This window comes from Lepisosteus oculatus, chromosome 3 (genome assembly GCF_040954835.1).
Source record: "Lepisosteus oculatus isolate fLepOcu1 chromosome 3, fLepOcu1.hap2, whole genome shotgun sequence".
NCBI lineage: Eukaryota > Metazoa > Chordata > Actinopteri > Semionotiformes > Lepisosteidae > Lepisosteus > Lepisosteus oculatus.
The window spans coordinates 6,956,632-6,972,705 of record NC_090698.1 but is presented as its reverse complement, the minus strand read 5'-3'; the positions used below and the strand labels follow the sequence as shown (position 1 = coordinate 6,972,705).

The 16,074-nt window shown below is 44.4% G+C and overlaps 2 protein-coding genes across 7 annotated transcripts; one reads left to right on the top strand and one right to left on the bottom strand.

Moving 5' to 3' along the window:
- Nucleotides 1–283: 283 nt before the first annotated feature.
- LOC102685177 (chromatin complexes subunit BAP18) lies at nt 284–11,006 on the bottom strand. 6 transcript variants are annotated; one of them, XM_015340760.2, is made up of 7 exons: nt 10,807–11,006; nt 10,355–10,500; nt 8,865–8,959; nt 7,376–7,477; nt 4,648–4,865; nt 2,987–3,091; nt 284–2,791 (listed from the first exon to the last, which is right to left on the bottom strand). In XM_015340760.2, exons 2-7 carry the CDS (start codon nt 10,373–10,375, stop codon nt 2,727–2,729), a joined length of 606 nt encoding a protein of 201 aa, XP_015196246.1. In that variant the 5' UTR covers nt 10,376–10,500; nt 10,807–11,006; the 3' UTR covers nt 284–2,726. The 6 variants fall into 6 exon arrangements, with proteins under 6 accessions (XP_015196246.1, XP_015196245.1, XP_015196244.1 ...); XM_015340759.2 differs by having other exon boundaries at nt 10,355–10,471; XM_015340758.2 differs by having other exon boundaries at nt 10,355–11,006.
- Nucleotides 11,007–12,115: 1,109 nt separating this feature from the next.
- On the top strand, nt 12,116–15,856 carry LOC102685378 (ribonuclease kappa-B). The gene is made up of 3 exons (XM_006627447.3): nt 12,116–12,399; nt 13,917–13,999; nt 14,754–15,856. The coding sequence occupies exons 1-3, from the start codon at nt 12,322–12,324 to the stop codon at nt 14,896–14,898; spliced, it is 306 nt and encodes a 101-aa protein (XP_006627510.1). The 5' UTR covers nt 12,116–12,321; the 3' UTR covers nt 14,899–15,856.
- The last annotated feature ends 218 nt before the right edge of the window (nt 15,857–16,074 follow it).

The following is a 16,074-nucleotide window of genomic DNA, read 5'->3' as shown; positions in this document are numbered from 1 at the left end:
AAATATTACTTGAGCTTCCTGTTGATCCTGACACCCATGTTAGACATCAGCAAGCTTAGGCAGAAAGGACCAGAGCCACCTTCATATGCAAGGTAGACAAATGCAACTGCACTACATTACTGCATTTTGTCAGTAGCCACCATCTCGGCTTTTCAATATGTAATTACATTTATGTAACTAAATTGAGAATGAGTTGTCTAATAGCAGTATTCAAAGCACTTTGTGTTAAGCAAGAAGAGGCTTGCTTTTTCTCAACAAATAACCACAAACTATGAGAACAGAATTGGATTGTTTAAAATTACATTTACTACATTATTACATTGCACTGCTTTTAAAAACTTGGTTTTAATTACACGGTTGTACAAATGCATATGTGTTGATCACTATCAAACTATCTACAAGTTACACCAAAACAATTTATATCAACTTAATAAAGGAGAAAAATTGCAAAGGAAAAAAAAAAGCCATCATCACACAACAGGGTAAAGTTTACAAACACAAGTTTCCACAAACTTGGTGTATTCACCAGAAAGTACAGCAATGCTGTATTCCACACTTAACCTTTGACCACTCAAGGTACAGTTAAGGAAATATGAAGCAATTGTCCTTTTTGGTGACAGGTAGGTAATCAGTGTGGATATCAACTGTATTCCATTGTCATGCTTCAGTCCAACCCTAATTATTAAAAAGGACCAACTGCTGCTAGGCCAATTATGAGAATTACAGCAACATTTACATCTGAGCCTTGGCATGGCCCAGAAGAACCAAGGTTACCCATCTTAGAATAATGATCAAGCAGCAGTTTCCACACGGGACAAGGAGACTGGAATTAACAGAACTGATTGGGTTGTTGTGTTCCATGATTTTTATTACTTGACAAAGCGCATTTGAAGAGTGGTGTCTGGCATTGCCTGGGGATTTTCTGCAACTTTAATGTTGCTTATATTGGCTTTGTTTCTCTATTATTGGCCTAAAAACAAAACTACAGACGCAACCTCAACAGAGGTGCAAGTAATCAAGAATATATGCTGTGCAACAAGTATTCACAGCAAATCTGTACCCATAAAATAGAAAATAAGTCAAACTGCCACTACATGCCATTTCAGAAGTAGGATAGTATTATGCACACTCTTGAAAGCTGCAAGAAGAACCAAACGCCCTTTCATTTCTCAATTACTGACCTGAAACAATAAAACCCAAGAACACTGCATGCTTTAAATTATTTTTCCTGTTGTAAATACACTAAATTCAACAATAAAACAAATCTAGCTACATATTCAGCGGAGAGAAATAATCCCCTATATTCATCAGAAGTGAATATTTCCAACAAGTCAGTCTTCTACTGAAAAGACTTTAGAAGCCAGTGTACAGGACAGCAGGAAATGTAAATTTGTATAGAGAAAAATAATTCACTTTGTAAAATTTTAAGCACAATGTTTTATTCAGTAGACCCAGAAATGTCTATCTGACATGATAGAAAAATATCCTTTAATAATTCCACTTGCTCCCGAAACCCAACTCATCGCTTAGGACCAGGTAATATCTGCAGTCGTGACAAATATCTAAAAAGCATATTAAAAAAAAATAAAAATTGAATTGAGATAGACTAAAAAACTAGTAATATTACACTTGGACCCTATACACCATGTGTGGTAAACACAATCCCTAAGAAACATAGTCCAGCAGGGTTCTTTGAGTCTTTAGAAACATTAGATGTAGGAGGGCCAATTTTATTTTAAATGGTATGTTATATCCACCCGGTTTTGATCATCACGACACCTGTCTGCCCCTTGTCTATTTGACACTCAAATTCCATCTCCACAGTGCTTTATGTGAGCAGTCTCTATCACTGTAAGCTCACAGAAGCAGGGAGTTGCATTTCAACTAAAACTCACCTAGCCTAGTGTCTTTTTTTTTTTTTAATTTGAGCAGAAATAGTTGAGAATTAGTCTGCTAACAGAGGAAAAACACAGGAGGTTTTTGAACCCTTTGTCATGAGACTGGCTCAGGTAAGTTAGGAGTGCTTCTGTCCGGTCAGGGAAAGATGTAGAATATTCAGGTTTTCACTCCAATTGAGCTCTTCCATTCTGAAGTCACTGATCCTCAAAAAACACACATAAACCCTGCTGGAGTCCGATGCACCCAGATGGGTGAGCCATCCCTGGAACTGCATCTGAAGATGAATCCTTTCGGCAATGAAGAGTCACCGTCCGACCTTGTCTCTTTTTTTCTAAAAAAAAAATGCTATTTAATAGCATTTTTTTCCTCCAGAGTGCACAAGATAGTCCAAAACGTAAGACAAAGCAATGATCTCGGCCACTCTGAATGAAGTAGGACAGCTTGGGATGGTTTCACCAACACCTCTCCCCTCCACCTGCAGCTGTCTTGTCTCTCCACCTTTCAGTCAAGTACAGGATGCCGAAAAAAACAAAACCAGGAGCTTTTCAAAGTTTTCATCATGATATTTGTCCCCACCCCCCCCCACCCCAACTATAATGATTCCATGATAAATGACAAACATTGCAAGGAAGCTTGGTATGCAGGTAGTAACTGTTCTGTATTTTTCCCCACTTTTTGAGATTTGAGAAAGTGATCCTTTTAAACAGCTAATGTGACTTGTCCCCATTGCCTCGGTGCTGTCCTTTTCCATGCCTGATGTTTTGACGTCTTACAGCGTGTCATTTCCTGCCTGGGTGAGGACTGGCCGGCCTCGTGGGGGAAGGGCATCAGCGCGAGAGGAGGGGCAGGTCGCTGGAGTTCATAATCAAACTGGAGTCCAAATTGAGGCTCTCTGATAAACACACAGCAGGCAAAGAAATGACAGAAAGAACAGACTAAAAAAAAACAACAGTGCAAATATATAGAAATGATTAGAGAATATAAACCACAGTAGCAGACAGCATATATGGACAGGGAATACAAAAACAGAAGGAGAGGTAGCAGGAAGAATGGTACAGTGCATAAAGGCATAGGCCCTGGTTCTCACCCTGGTCAAAGTTGAGCTTCTTAGTGGTGGAGCCCGTTTCCAGTCCCTCAATGTCCACAAGGTCACTGTTCACATCTGAGTCATTCAGTGCACTCAGAGTGACATCTGCCAGGACAGAGATAAACACTAAGCCACTGCTGACTGATAACAGTATATCGACGTGGTATTGACCAAGAGGAACAAACTAATTCTGCAGCTTAAGCAAAGCAACCCTCAGTCAACAAAGTGTAAGCTACTGCCCCCTTTTAATAATAATAATAATAATAATAATAATAATAATAATAATAATAATAATAATAATAATTTGCTTCTCAAAGCACTTTACAGAATGACAACAGCAACAACAATTAAAAATAAACAATAAAAAATACACAAGATAAACATGATGAGAATACACAGAGGTGACAGTAGATGGTGGTACTAAACACAGTAGGAGCAGAGGAGTGAAGAATGGAACCAGTTAAGTAAAGGCTCTTCTAAAGAAGGTTTTGAGTCTGGATTTGAAGGAGTTTAGAGCAGGTGACTCTCTGATATCCTTGGGGAGAGAGTTCCAGAGCTGGAGAAGGCCCTGCCACCCATACAACGTAGACGGGCTTGGGGGACAGATAGGAGACCAGAATTAGAGGAGTGAAGGTTGCGAGGTGGGGAGTAGGGCGATAATAGAGCAGACAGGTACTGAGGTGCCAGGCCATGCAGAGTCTTGTAGGTGAGCACAAGGATTTTGAAGTCGACACGAAACTTGACAGGAAGCCAGTGCAAGGACTCCAGGATAGGAGTAATATAAACACTTGCACTAGACCTGGTCAGGGCTCTGGCTGCCGAATTTTGGACATACTGGAGTTTCTTCAATGTGGATTTAGATACCCCAGCGAGTAGAGCATTACAGTAGTCAATTCGGGAGAAGACAAACGTGTTGATCAGCTTTTCAGCTACAGATAGTGATAACATGGGGTGTAGTCTAGCGATGTTTCTGAGGTGAAAGAAAGATGTTTTGACTATATGCTGCACGTGTGGGTCGAATGTTAAGCCTAAATCAAATATTACCCCAACGTTTTTAAATTAAGACTGAAGCTCAAGAACGGTACCATCCACAGACAGGGTTACAGGATTGGCTTTACGAAGTTGATAGGGGGTACCAATAAGCATGACTTCAGTCTTGTCACAGTTAAGATGAAGGAAATTTTGAGTCATCCAAGTTTTTATGTCAGAGAAGCAATTAGATAGCATAGAGAGAGCCACATCAGTGCCAGGTTTGGTATGGATGTATATTTGAGTATTATCAGCATAGAAATGACAGGTGAGGCCATGTGATCTTAAAAGCTGACCAAGTGGAAACATGTAAATGCTGAAAAGTAGGGGACCCAGTATCGAGCCCTGAGGAACACCAGACTTGATGAGACCAATTTCGGACCTAAATCCTCCAAGAGAGACAAAGTGACAGCAATCAGAGAGGCAAGACTTTATGGGGGCTTCCATATGCTTTGCCATCAACATCTGCATTAATAAACACATTCAGTAAATTAACTCATGCATTACATTTTAAACATCTAATAAAAGGCCCTCTTTTCTGGGATCGCTGTACTACCTGCTATTTTGAACTACCACATAGTCCAACCCTGAACGAGACAAGGTCAAGTACAGACCACCCCTGCCTTACTCACCTGCCGTCTTCTGCTTCTTGATGGCTGAGGGCGCGGGAGAGGGGTCCTGCAGGGCTGTCGTCACGACAACCTGCGAGGTTGGCACAGTGATGACAGCTGGGGTCGTCGCCACGGAGACCTGGGTTTTCTTGGGCGTCTTCTTGGGAGATTCAGAGGAGAGGGGAACCCCGCTGTCCTCGTACAGCTTCCTCTTTACGGTCGTCTTGATTTGAGCACTGCTTCGGGGAGGGACAGATGCAGTTAAAGATGGAATACAGACCTACAATTACAGCATTAGACTTTTTTAGCCTGGAGGTTACGGTTCAGACTTTGCCTTAAGAGAGTCAAAGGGCTGATGAAACCGTCCAGCCATTGCCAATCAGTCACCTAAGATGACTAGTCTCCGCTCAGCTAAAGCAAGTGAACAATATTTTTAAGAACCAGAAGTGGATATTAGCAGATCATATTGACCTCTTCTTGTTTACCCTCTAAAAAAAAATCACACAAGAACACAGTTCCATATCTAACAAAAGGCATGGACTTCTGCATCTGACCTGACAATAAAAAAGCAAAAGTTACATATGAAAGTCTTATACAAATTAAAGATAATACCAATAAAAGTTTGGGATTTTAATAGGCCACATGTTCTGATTTATGTGCTCACAGAATTGCACTCTTGAGTGAAGCAGCAGATAGAAAGATGTCAAATTCACAAGTCTGTTGATCCCAACACCACGACTCAAAATGGGAGTGAAAATAAAGGAAAGCAAAAAGCTGGAGTCGGATTCAGCCCGAGTAGTTGCGAGATGCAGAGATGTTTTCCAGCTGCAGACTTGGGGCGCCCCCTGCAGGACAGGCCTGTTGGTGCAACCCACAATCCAGCATTTGCTTTCCATTCTACACAATTCTGTGAAGTCTTAAAGTAATCAAATTAATTCTTACGGGATCTAGGAAATTGAATTAAACCTCCCATAAAGTCTCTGGGAAGGGTAAAGAGGGCAAAACGAAGGAAGAGGCTGCAGTCACTGCAGGCTGCAGTTGTTGATGCAGGTTCCCTTTTTCTTCTTCAACCTCTGATCTTAAGTGTCAAAAGGAATGGATTATTTGTATAGGAAGTCAGGTCAGCAGAGTTTTAGATCTTAATTGGCTCAACCAACTCAACTTGCTTATATTTCACAAGCAACAGTGTCTAAGGTGATCTAAGTGTGGGACTCCCAGGGGAAAGACACCATTAGAACAGGGCAACAGTGAGCAGATTCACACTCCGGGACTGTGAAATCTCCGCGACAATTCAAAGCGCAAGGCAAAATGAGAAAGCACCTGCAGATCGCCTGATTTCCTGTTTCATACTGGGGAAAGAACAGACAGTTTTCATAAAAAGCTGTCCACCAGGAATTCCACAGAGCACGATACCATAATCGTGCTGCTGTGCACAGACCAATCTGGATGTAAACAACTGCAGGGCGAGAAGTGCAAAGAGCACAGGCAATGGACTACCAAGCAGTGGAGAAATACGATATGGACAGACGACTCATCCTTCTCCACATTCTTGACACCCATGAGCGCACATAGCCCCATCCTAAGGACTCTACAGCCGAATGCTTGATGAGCCTTTTCCTGGAATGGCTTGGGTTCACTCATTCCGTTAGAAGGCTAGGTCAATTCACATCAGAGTTTAATGGTATTAAGTAATCATCTTCACGCTGTGTTGCAGCATTTCTTTCCTGCAATGAGGGCTGGTCTCCAGGATAAAAATGGAACCCCATCCATGAAGCACATGTGGCCGCCCAGTGGTTTGTTGAGCATGACACTGATTTTATTCAGATCTCATCCCCCTTTTCAGTCATCAGCTCGGAATCCAATTCAAACATTTATAGCATATTCTGCAACGATGCCTGAGAAAGCAGTTTCTATCTCCATCAACCAGGCGCGAGTTGACAGACACTCTCGTGAAAATTGGTACCACATGCTTCGGCAGAATTCCAGACACTGGCAGACATCGCTGCCACATGTGATGGGTCAACAACCGATTGGCCTAAGATTGACATGACATTATTTTTTCCACTATCTGTACCTCTAAAACCTGAAGGAATGCGGTTGACAGAAATCGAAAATTATTACAAGAAAGAAAAAGAGTGCAGCGGTCCCTAATATTGAAGTTAACTCCTGGCTCTTTAAGTTTACACCATTGTAAAATTCATCCTAATACATGCAAGAAAATTCACAAACAAAATACCAAAGTGTCAGTAGCATAAGTATGCAGAGCTCAATAAATCTGGTCATGAATTGCCTGGGACTATTTATAAACAGAGCTATCCACAGCAACAGCACAGCCTTCACACACTGGACACCCCCAGAGGAAACAGCGCGTTTTCTCTTGAGCCTGACCAGAGTTCAGCGCAGGACACGGCCAACTTATCCAGAAAGGGGGAGTGAGCGCTCGGCCTGGTATAAGCATATTTGCATCACTAATGTCGGACACGAACCACTCTGGTCTGCAACCTCTCAAAAGCAGCATGCGTCATTTCTCAACTGTTTTGATTTAACCCGAGACCAATTTCAACGGGAATAAGAAAAAGCCATGCTTTGAAAACAGGAGTATTAGACCTCACAATTCCGTCACAGCATATATTGAATTAGCAACATCTGTATCCCAATTCACCCGCGCCCTGGAGTGGGTCTAAGCCGAGTCGGGGGAGGTGGGAAGGATGCAAGGGTGGGCTGGACAGGTCTTGGGGATGGTCCTTACACAGTGCGGTCCTTGATGACAGAGCTGATTTTGTTCAAGTCGTCCCCAAACCGCCGCACGGCTGCACGCAGCATGTCAATCTCCGTGTCCGTCCACTTGGCTCTGCAGAGACAGACAGCACACACAGGGGCAATGGCACGCCAGCTCGCACTGTCCCCGCCTCGCCGCGTGCTGCCCTGTCACGCCTCGCCTCCCCCTCGACACACGCTCACACACGCACGCACACGCAGGGCGTCACCCTGCAAAGAGGATGTGATCTCCAGCTTTTTGGATTTCGGCCGAACGTCATGAATTATTGAAAGTGGATAATAAAAGCGTCTTTAACCCATAACACCTCCACCAACTGTTTCTGAAAAAGCGGCCACGGGCACCCGTTGTTGTGAAAGGCGAACTGGACGGCCAATCTCTCGTTGGCATCGGTTACTCACACGGGGGCAGGCTATGCCGGATGATTCTGGTCAAAAGTTGAAAATCCCTTCAACTTCCTTAAGTATCTCCACACCAGTCGTTTCGGTATACAACCCCCTTCCTCATCTGCCCACCACCTGTTGGTTTGTTTGTTTGTTTGTTTGTTTGTTTGTTTTGAAACAAAACAGAATCCCTTGCAGGCTTTCGTTTTCTGCACAGATGCCTTACTATGGGGCAGCCCCTCTCGCTGGGTTTTCCGACGAGCTCTAATGAAGACAGTGGAATGAGGGGGGGCCTTCACGCACCTCGGCTCGGCTCGGCACACCCCACACCCACCGATTATGCTGGGCTGAAGATCTATTGCCCTTCCAAGACATACCAGCAGCTGAGCAGAAAGCTCACAGCCCAGCACGCACAGACCCATCCATTAGAGGTTAAAAGGGATTTGCATGGGGGGGAGGGCACATGTGAGCCCCGCAGGGGGAAATAACTGGCACAACACATGGCTTAAAGCCACCACAGCGAGCAGGAAGAGCTCACCGTCGGCGATGAAGGAAGGGGGGGAGCCTTCAAAACAGCTGGACACGGCAGAATGATTCCGTCAGACTCAAGAGAAAACCACTTATGAGGAGAGTTCAGTGTGTGGCAGCTCGTCACTTAACGGTCTTAAAGTGGACTGGGGATGCACAGAAAGCAGCCTGCAACTACACACGCATTCCAGAGATGGACACCCTCAGCTCCCAAGGGCGGCTGGTTTTCATTACACCTTTGGTCATAACTTAAGCGAGCTAAATGGATAATTAGTCAGCTGAGCTGTTTTCTTAAGTCCTAACCACATGCTAAGTGAATACTACCTATAAACTCCGCAGGACTCCAAGCTCTGGTGAACTGGAGCGGCCCACACTGCCTTATATGGTCAATCTGAAGGAGAGCTGGGGAATGAAGCAGATCATTTACCCACACGAGCCGAGCTCTGGAGCGGACACTGGAAGACAGGGTGGCGGCAGCAGCATCCTCGGTACAGGATGGGGAGGCCGAGGCCGGAGTCAGCCCTGTGTACAATGGCGTCATGGCGACTCACCCAGCCGGACTGGAGTCAGCCACCGGGTGCAGCTGCATAGTCAACTCCCCCAGTTTGGTGAAGGCAGCACCTGCTGCGGAGAAGATCTCCCCCACCTGCAAAAGACGGACCATCAGGCACACAGAAAGGCAGTGCAAATTCTTCCACGGGCAGGTGCCCCAAACCGGACTGACCCGTGAAGCCAACAGCTCCCTCTGAACTTTGACACCTTCAGGTTCATTAGGAAGCACCGGTCTGTGCAAGCCACCCAAAACTGATGGGAACGTCCAGCTTATTACAGAGTTAGACGAGCCTTATTACAGAGTTAGACAATTGGTTTCCAACCCTTTCCACACAATTGTTAAAAAAAAGAGGAAAAAAATATTTCAAGCTACTACATCATTGGAATGACAAGAGAAGCAGAGCCGAGGGCTGTCCAACTGGACGAGGCATGTCCAGTTATCAGAGAAAGCCACCCTAGGAGTTAACAGCATCACCAGCAACAACCTCGAGAGATCTTTACAGCCCGTTCAGCCTTCATATACAGTGAAACACGAAAAATGCATTCAGCTAGTGAACCAGGCAGCCGTTGTTTCCCGCGTGATTTTTCAACTTGGAGTCTGGAGTTAACTGCTTTGGGAAAACGAACCTATGTTGTACAAAAAAAAAATAGAATATTTAAAATATATATCTTCAGGGGTACTAGAGCACCTTGGGTTCGGCTGTCAAAACCGCACTGGGCTCATCTTGAAGCTATAAAGAACCGTCCAGCTCATCGCAGCCTCGACACCTCGTCAAGGTACAATAAAGGAAGAAAGGACGAGGAGGGAGAGGGAAGGACGAGGCGCCACGATCCACCAGCGACACCGCGCGGCCGACACCGGGAACTGCGCATCTCTCCTCCGAGCAACAACTGAAGTTCGCCAACTTCTCACCGAACCCCGCGTGTAAATACGCCAGACGTGCATCAGAACCTCAAAGAAGAAACCGGGTGGGGACCTGTTTTCGGGTTTTAAAAGGAGTGCGACATCACCTGAACAGCCATTCAAAGTACAGAACCGAAGTAACCGACAGGGTCATGTGGATAAAAAGTATCGTTTTTCTCCAGCCGCTTACTCCCGACTCGTTTGAAGACGATTACAACAACGCCGTGATACATTACTCTATTTAGCAGCGCGGAGCTGTGGTTATAGGACCCTAGACTCCTGACGGGAAGACAGAGTTTAAATCCAAGGCGCTGGACTTCTCTTCTATCACTGTACAAGCTACGTAACCCGTATTTCATCAGTAAAATGCCAACTGAATTAGAATAAGGCTCGGCATAAGTTAAAAAAATATTTACCAATGCCTCGAGATTCACCCTAAAGAGATTCTGATAACACATCACAATTTTTCGTTTTCGGCTAAATAAACTGTGCTTTTGAGACGTTCCGTTAAAGAAAACGCGCTTTGAAAAGAATACCCCTGAAGGAAACGGGCAATAGAAGGTGGTATGTTCTCAGAGCACCTACCTTGGTCGACGCTGAAGTCATTTTTTCCCACCGAATACTTGGAAAGGACAAATAAAAACACTCCGGGGTCTGCAGAGGGTCTAAATCATCTAACTGCGGTGGCACATGCTGGGAGCCCTCCAATGCAAAACACAATCAAACAGATACTACATTGACTAAGCTTAGAAGCAAAATACACTCTGCCAGTGTAACTTCAGAACGATGTTGCTGTTGCTTTCTTTTCTGAAATTAAAAACGTTGTGCTTTACAAATGCAAGTGCACTGTATTTCCCCCCCCGTACTGCATGTCAAAGCACAAATTAAACACTTTATTTTCTACAACGTGGACGTTACAGGAAAGAACTGGCATGAAAGTCGCATCGCGCTTCAGGTTAAACTATATTCTGTGTCCATTCAGTACAAAACAATACCCAGGCCTCCTTCACTCCTATCATTATGACAGACGTACAGACCTCGGAAACCTGTATAACGCTCCCCCGGGGGTGAAAACAACCATTTTGATCATGCCAACGAAAAAAGCGGACTTCCTAGCCCATCTAGTGAGCCCATTTCTGCCAATTTTGCTCAAATTAAAATAAAAAGACAGCAACTAGAGCGCGAGCAGGAAACCCCAGCCACCCGCGCGGCTTGCGCTTCTATTGGTCCACAACCGCGGTTCTCGGCTGCTGATTGGCCAAGGCTGCGTGACACTCATTCTGCGGAGTCCCGCCCCGCCCTTACTCTATTAGACACAGGCTTCGTCAGTCAAGACGCATTTTAACTGCATTAGAGAGCAGCGGCTTCAGACTGTTATAAGTGGTTGTTAGAATTTCTCCCAGCCTGATCCGTGATTTGTCCATTCTTCGCATATTGATGGTCAATAAGTCAATCACGGTATCCATTTTACCGTTCTGTGTTTTTGGGCGCGATTGTGTGTGCATTTAAATTGTTGTCAATCACCATGTCGTAATGCATTATTCGTGTTGGCACAATCTTAGACTTACTTTACAAATAGTGTAAATAATAAATGTTTTTATAATACTTTTTGAAGTTTCGTAACATTAATAATATTTTATGTTTTGGGAATACTTGTTCTAAACCACTGACGCCCTATTAGCGCTGTGTCTAAAAGTATACGTAAGGTGATGATGGGCAAGCCCCTGTGCTTTGTAGCAGGATTGTATTTACTATCTGTCTTTGTTAAAAAAAAACTATTTTGGGAACATGCACGTTCGTACTTGTTTCAGCCATTTTGCGCCAGTTCTCGGAGTCGGCCTCCTGACGTCACAGCCCCCCCCCCCCAGGCTGGTGACGGATTTTGCCGTCACATGACCGCTCCGGGCTGTGCCATATTCAGAAAAATAGGAGGGGGAAGTAGGATTTCAGTCCTCCAAGGGTAAAATAATCCTATCTATTTTGAAAATAGTTAATATAGCATTAATATGTAGTTTTTAAACCTGTTATGTATTAGCTCCCTTTTCATCAAGGAAACTGTTTGCATAATATGTGTTATAGTGACCCTATGCTTCATAAATTGACACGTCTAATTTGGAGCCTTCTAAGAGGAGGGAAGTATCTTTATGGTCCCGTAAAGAAAGGTATCCACTATAATACCTAACATTTGAGTAAGTTTGGAAAAAGCTGCAGCCTAATAAGTATAATATTTATTTCCTCATCTCTCCATAAAGACTATGTTCCTGAGGGGTTCTCGAAGAATATTTCTTACCTTTATACCCCTCTTTTCAGACAGTGGTAGCTGTCCTGCCGGTGGGAGCCGAGTGTCTCCGGAAACGGCCGAATACCCCGTGCAGATCAGCTGAGAGGAGGTCACAGCGGTCCGTCTGTTTTTATTCAGACGGGCGACTGTCTTTCGACAGAAGGCAGTTTGAAAGTATAGCCGATGAAAAGCGGATTCCGGACTTGAAGGGAGTATAAAAGAGCGCAAAATAAACAAATAAGAAGCGGACATCTGTCTCTTCAATAAGGCAATGGCGTCCCTTTTATTTTGCGGTCCCAAACTGGCCGCCTGCGGAATAGTACTCAGCATCTGGGGAGTCATTATGCTGGTAAAATTACATTTTATTATTATTATTATTATTATTATTCATAGTAGAGAAAATGCTGTTTATACTTCGGTTTCTGTACGCCTGTCTCCTAGCTGCTCTGACAGATGTGATATATAAACGTTTTGTATTCGTTTCGTTTCGTGAATTGCACAGTAATTAACACTTCCCTTTGGGAAATCCAGAAGCCATCGAAGGTCGTGAGCTCCGCGGAGGTTATCCTTACCAATACGTGTTTCAGTATTCAGCATCATTTAGCTACGATTAAGACGCGACAGGGAGCGGTGACGTTCAGTACGCTAGCTAATTGCATGGCACTTGAATCAATCGCAATTGTTCAAGTCATTTCTTTATCCCGTCGTCTGTTACTTCTAGTCCCACCGGTGTTAGGGACAGGGTCACGGGTTCAGTGACACCACGATCTTGTGATAGTGACTGCGAGATGAGCAGCTTCTGAAACATCCATCTGTGTCTGTCTGCCTGTTTCTGTGGGGTTTTTTTTATCGTTTTGCACGTTGTTACATAAAACCTTTGCACAAAGATAAACGGCCGGGTGAATGTGTTACGGAGACCGTGGAGTCCAGTTTCAAGTTCCCTCTTTCTGGCTTGGGAGCTGTGGCACGGTCTCCAGTGGGGAGGAAGAAGTGTTTCAGAAAGGCGTCCCAGAGGACCTAATTATAGTGTGAACACTCACAGGCCTCAGTACTTTCCATCTCTCTCAGAGTACTTAGAAGTATTTCAGTACGTACACAGATGTCTTTAATTGATCAATGCTAATTTGGAAGATAGTGGCTGTTTGCACAGTTATCTGAAGATGATAAGGAGTGTGGAGCTTGAGGGCGGCCGTTTTAGTGCTGCATGTTGTCGGTATTATTGCCCAAAGCAGCTCGCTGAAGTTTTTCATTTTTTTATTCTCCGCTCACAAATTAAACTGATTGACTAGCGCTCCGCACTGACAAGACGATGACCGGCTACACCTTTAACTCAGCCTGGTGACAACCACGTAAAGTGGAGAAGCACCAAGTCAGTGTGTGATGTCTGTATGGCCACATGTCATTTTTCCAAGGATTAATAATAATAATAATAATAATAATAGCTTACACTTATATAGCGGTTTTCTGGACACTCCACTCAAAGCACTTTTCAGGTAATGGGGACTCCCCTCCACCACCACCAGTGTGCAGCCCCACCTGGATGATGCGACGGCAGCCATAGTGCCCCAGTATGCTCACCACACACCAGCTCTCAGTGGGGAGGAGAGCAGAGTAATGAAACCAATTCATGGATTGAACCAGTGTGTAGAATCAAGGACCTGTTTTCTCAGTGTCAGCTGCCTGCAGGAGGATACAGGTAGCTGAGACTTGCAGTGTTAGGAAGTCACTAGGCGGGCAGTGTTGTGTGTTTTGTACACACTGGGCAGCTGTTTGCAGTGTTTTGTATTGTGTACCTGTTCCAGATATAGGCGGATCAAACCAGTGCGTTTAACCTTGCTGTCTTGCTTTCGTCCTCCTCCACACCAGTTGCTGCTGGGTATCTTCTTCAACGTCCACTCTGCAGTGCTGATTGAAGACGTGCCCTTCACTGAAGATGACATGCTTCTAGAGTGAGTGGATTAATATGATGAGCTAGCCCGTCCCAAATACCCTGTTATACAATTGCATCATCTGTTAGACAGTTGAAGGAAGCAGTAGCCTTGTAGCCTGCTCTCATTAAACTGAGCTGTTAAGCACAATACCCAATAATGGGAGACACTACAGAAGGTTTGCTGCTGTAAGTGTAATTGCTGGACCAGTAGGTGGCGCTTTTTTCTGTGGCTCAGTAGGATAACCTAGTGTGGTGGAGATGCTGACCTTTAGATGAGACATTAAATGCGGGATCTGTCCGCTTGGTAATTAAAGAGCCCTTGGCACTGTTGGAAAGAGAAGAGGAGTTAACCTCCTGTGTCCTGGCAAAACATCACTCTGGTTTTGCACGTTTTGAAACAAAGATACAGTCCAGCATTGAGGTGATGGGGTCAGATTGGACTTGTGGTGATGGATTCTTGAAAACGTCCTGGAAAGCAGTGAGATCTACCATCAAGGCATTTGTTTTGAGATGCTTTGAGTTGCATACAGTAAGGTCATAAAGTTGCAGACAAGGAGCTCCTGTCGGTTCACTCTGCTTGCCAGCTTGCTAAGGTAGCTAATCGGTCTGGGGATCTTGTTTAGCCATTTCTGAAAGGACTTAGGAGTTCTGCACCCGTAACACAACTTGGCAGCCTGTTCCCCACACCCACCCCGCTTTGTGTGAAGTGGTCATTCCTGTGATCTCTCCCCGCATCGCTCTTTCTTACCTGCTTTGTCTCTGTTCCCATGCAGTAAAAATCCTCCTCAGAAGATATACGGGCTGTATGACCAGGTCAGCTACAACTGCTTCATCGCTGCTGCCATCTACCTGCTGGTGGGGGGTCTGTCCTTCTGCCAAGTGCAGCTCAACAAGCGCAAGGAGTACATGGTGCACTAGACTGCCTCCTGCTGGCCTGGCCCAGCACTGCACCGAGGGGCGGTTTTACTGCAGGGGCTCGTGGAGGGTCTATTGTCTTCTCTTTTTGTTTTTCCAATGAACCAAATTAGTCTCTTAGACTAATACAGGATTGTTTGTAAGTCTTTGACTCAAAAGTCAAGTAAAGGCAACCTTACAGTCCAGGTCATTACAGTGATTCTGTGTGACCAAAACATTAATTGCTTAATTGGACTTTAATCACATTTTGGACTCCGCTACTGGGCCTTTTGTTTTTCTTTCCCAAATCCAAATCCAAATAGTTGTATTATTAAAAGATCTCTGTGACAACCTCTAGGACTGTATTTATTAACCGATGGATTATTATTCCTGTTTTGTTATTATGGCTTTGTGTGGGATAACACTGTCACAATTCAGCTTGGTCTGTGAGCCCCCCTCTTTTCGTCGGTGATGTGCTGATGTTGGGTGGCAGTAAAGTGCAGTCGTCTTTCTTTTTTTTGGGTGTAAAAGATTTTATAGTCCGTGTTATTTCTGTGGCTGTGCCGACAGTCTTAAAGCAGGGAGATGGGAAGAGCCAGATACTATAGAAACCTCCCTGATTACAAGACTGCTGCATCTGTGCACAGCCAATCCACACATCCACATGAAACCCTGCCTGCGTGTTGTAACATATTCTAGAAAAAAAAGACTGTATTGTTCATTTGAGTTGAGAGCACTGTAAGTCCAGTAGAAATGAGAATGTATATTTCTTGTCATTGTTTATTCATTCCAGGTGTATAAAATTGATGGTTGAGAATACTTGGTGCTGTGCAGTGCTGGACTGGACTGTTTTCTTTGGCTCCTGGTTCTGTTGATGAAATTCTGTTTGTTTGTTCCCCCTATGCTCTGTCTGTTTGCTGTTGGACCCGAGTCCAGCTCAGTCCTGTGTGAGCTGCAAATAAAGCTTCCCATGAAGGTGTAAGTCCTCTGAGTGCATCCTCTGTGAGTGTGGGAGCTTCGTGTTAACAGCAGATCTGTCCATCTAGCTGTATGTCCGGTATATTGATCTGCTTATCCTTGCTACCTGTGCATCTAACTTACTGTCCAATTAGCTATAATAATTTTATGCTCTGTCCTCTGTTTATCTGTTTGTCATTTTATCCATTTCATGTGCTGTATATCTATCAGTCTATCTTCTGT

Excerpts from the sequence above, each read along its gene's own strand:
- LOC102685177 (XM_015340758.2), bottom strand. The coding sequence starts at position 10,375 with ATGACTTCAGCGTCGACCAAG. Across the intron at positions 7,478-8,864 it reads GCTGACTCCAGTCCGGCTGG|AGCCAAGTGGACGGACACGG; the intron begins GTGAGTCGCCAT and ends CTGTCTCTGCAG. Across the intron at positions 4,866-7,375 it reads GTCATCAAGGACCGCACTGT|CAGTGCTCAAATCAAGACGA; the intron begins GTAAGGACCATC and ends CCCTCCCCGAAG.
- LOC102685378 (XM_006627447.3), top strand. The coding sequence starts at position 12,322 with ATGGCGTCCCTTTTATTTTGCGGTCCCAAACTGGCCGCCTGCGGAATA. Across the intron at positions 12,400-13,916 it reads TCTGGGGAGTCATTATGCTG|TTGCTGCTGGGTATCTTCTT; the intron begins GTAAAATTACAT and ends CCTCCACACCAG. Across the intron at positions 14,000-14,753 it reads GAAGATGACATGCTTCTAGA|TAAAAATCCTCCTCAGAAGA; the intron begins GTGAGTGGATTA and ends GTTCCCATGCAG.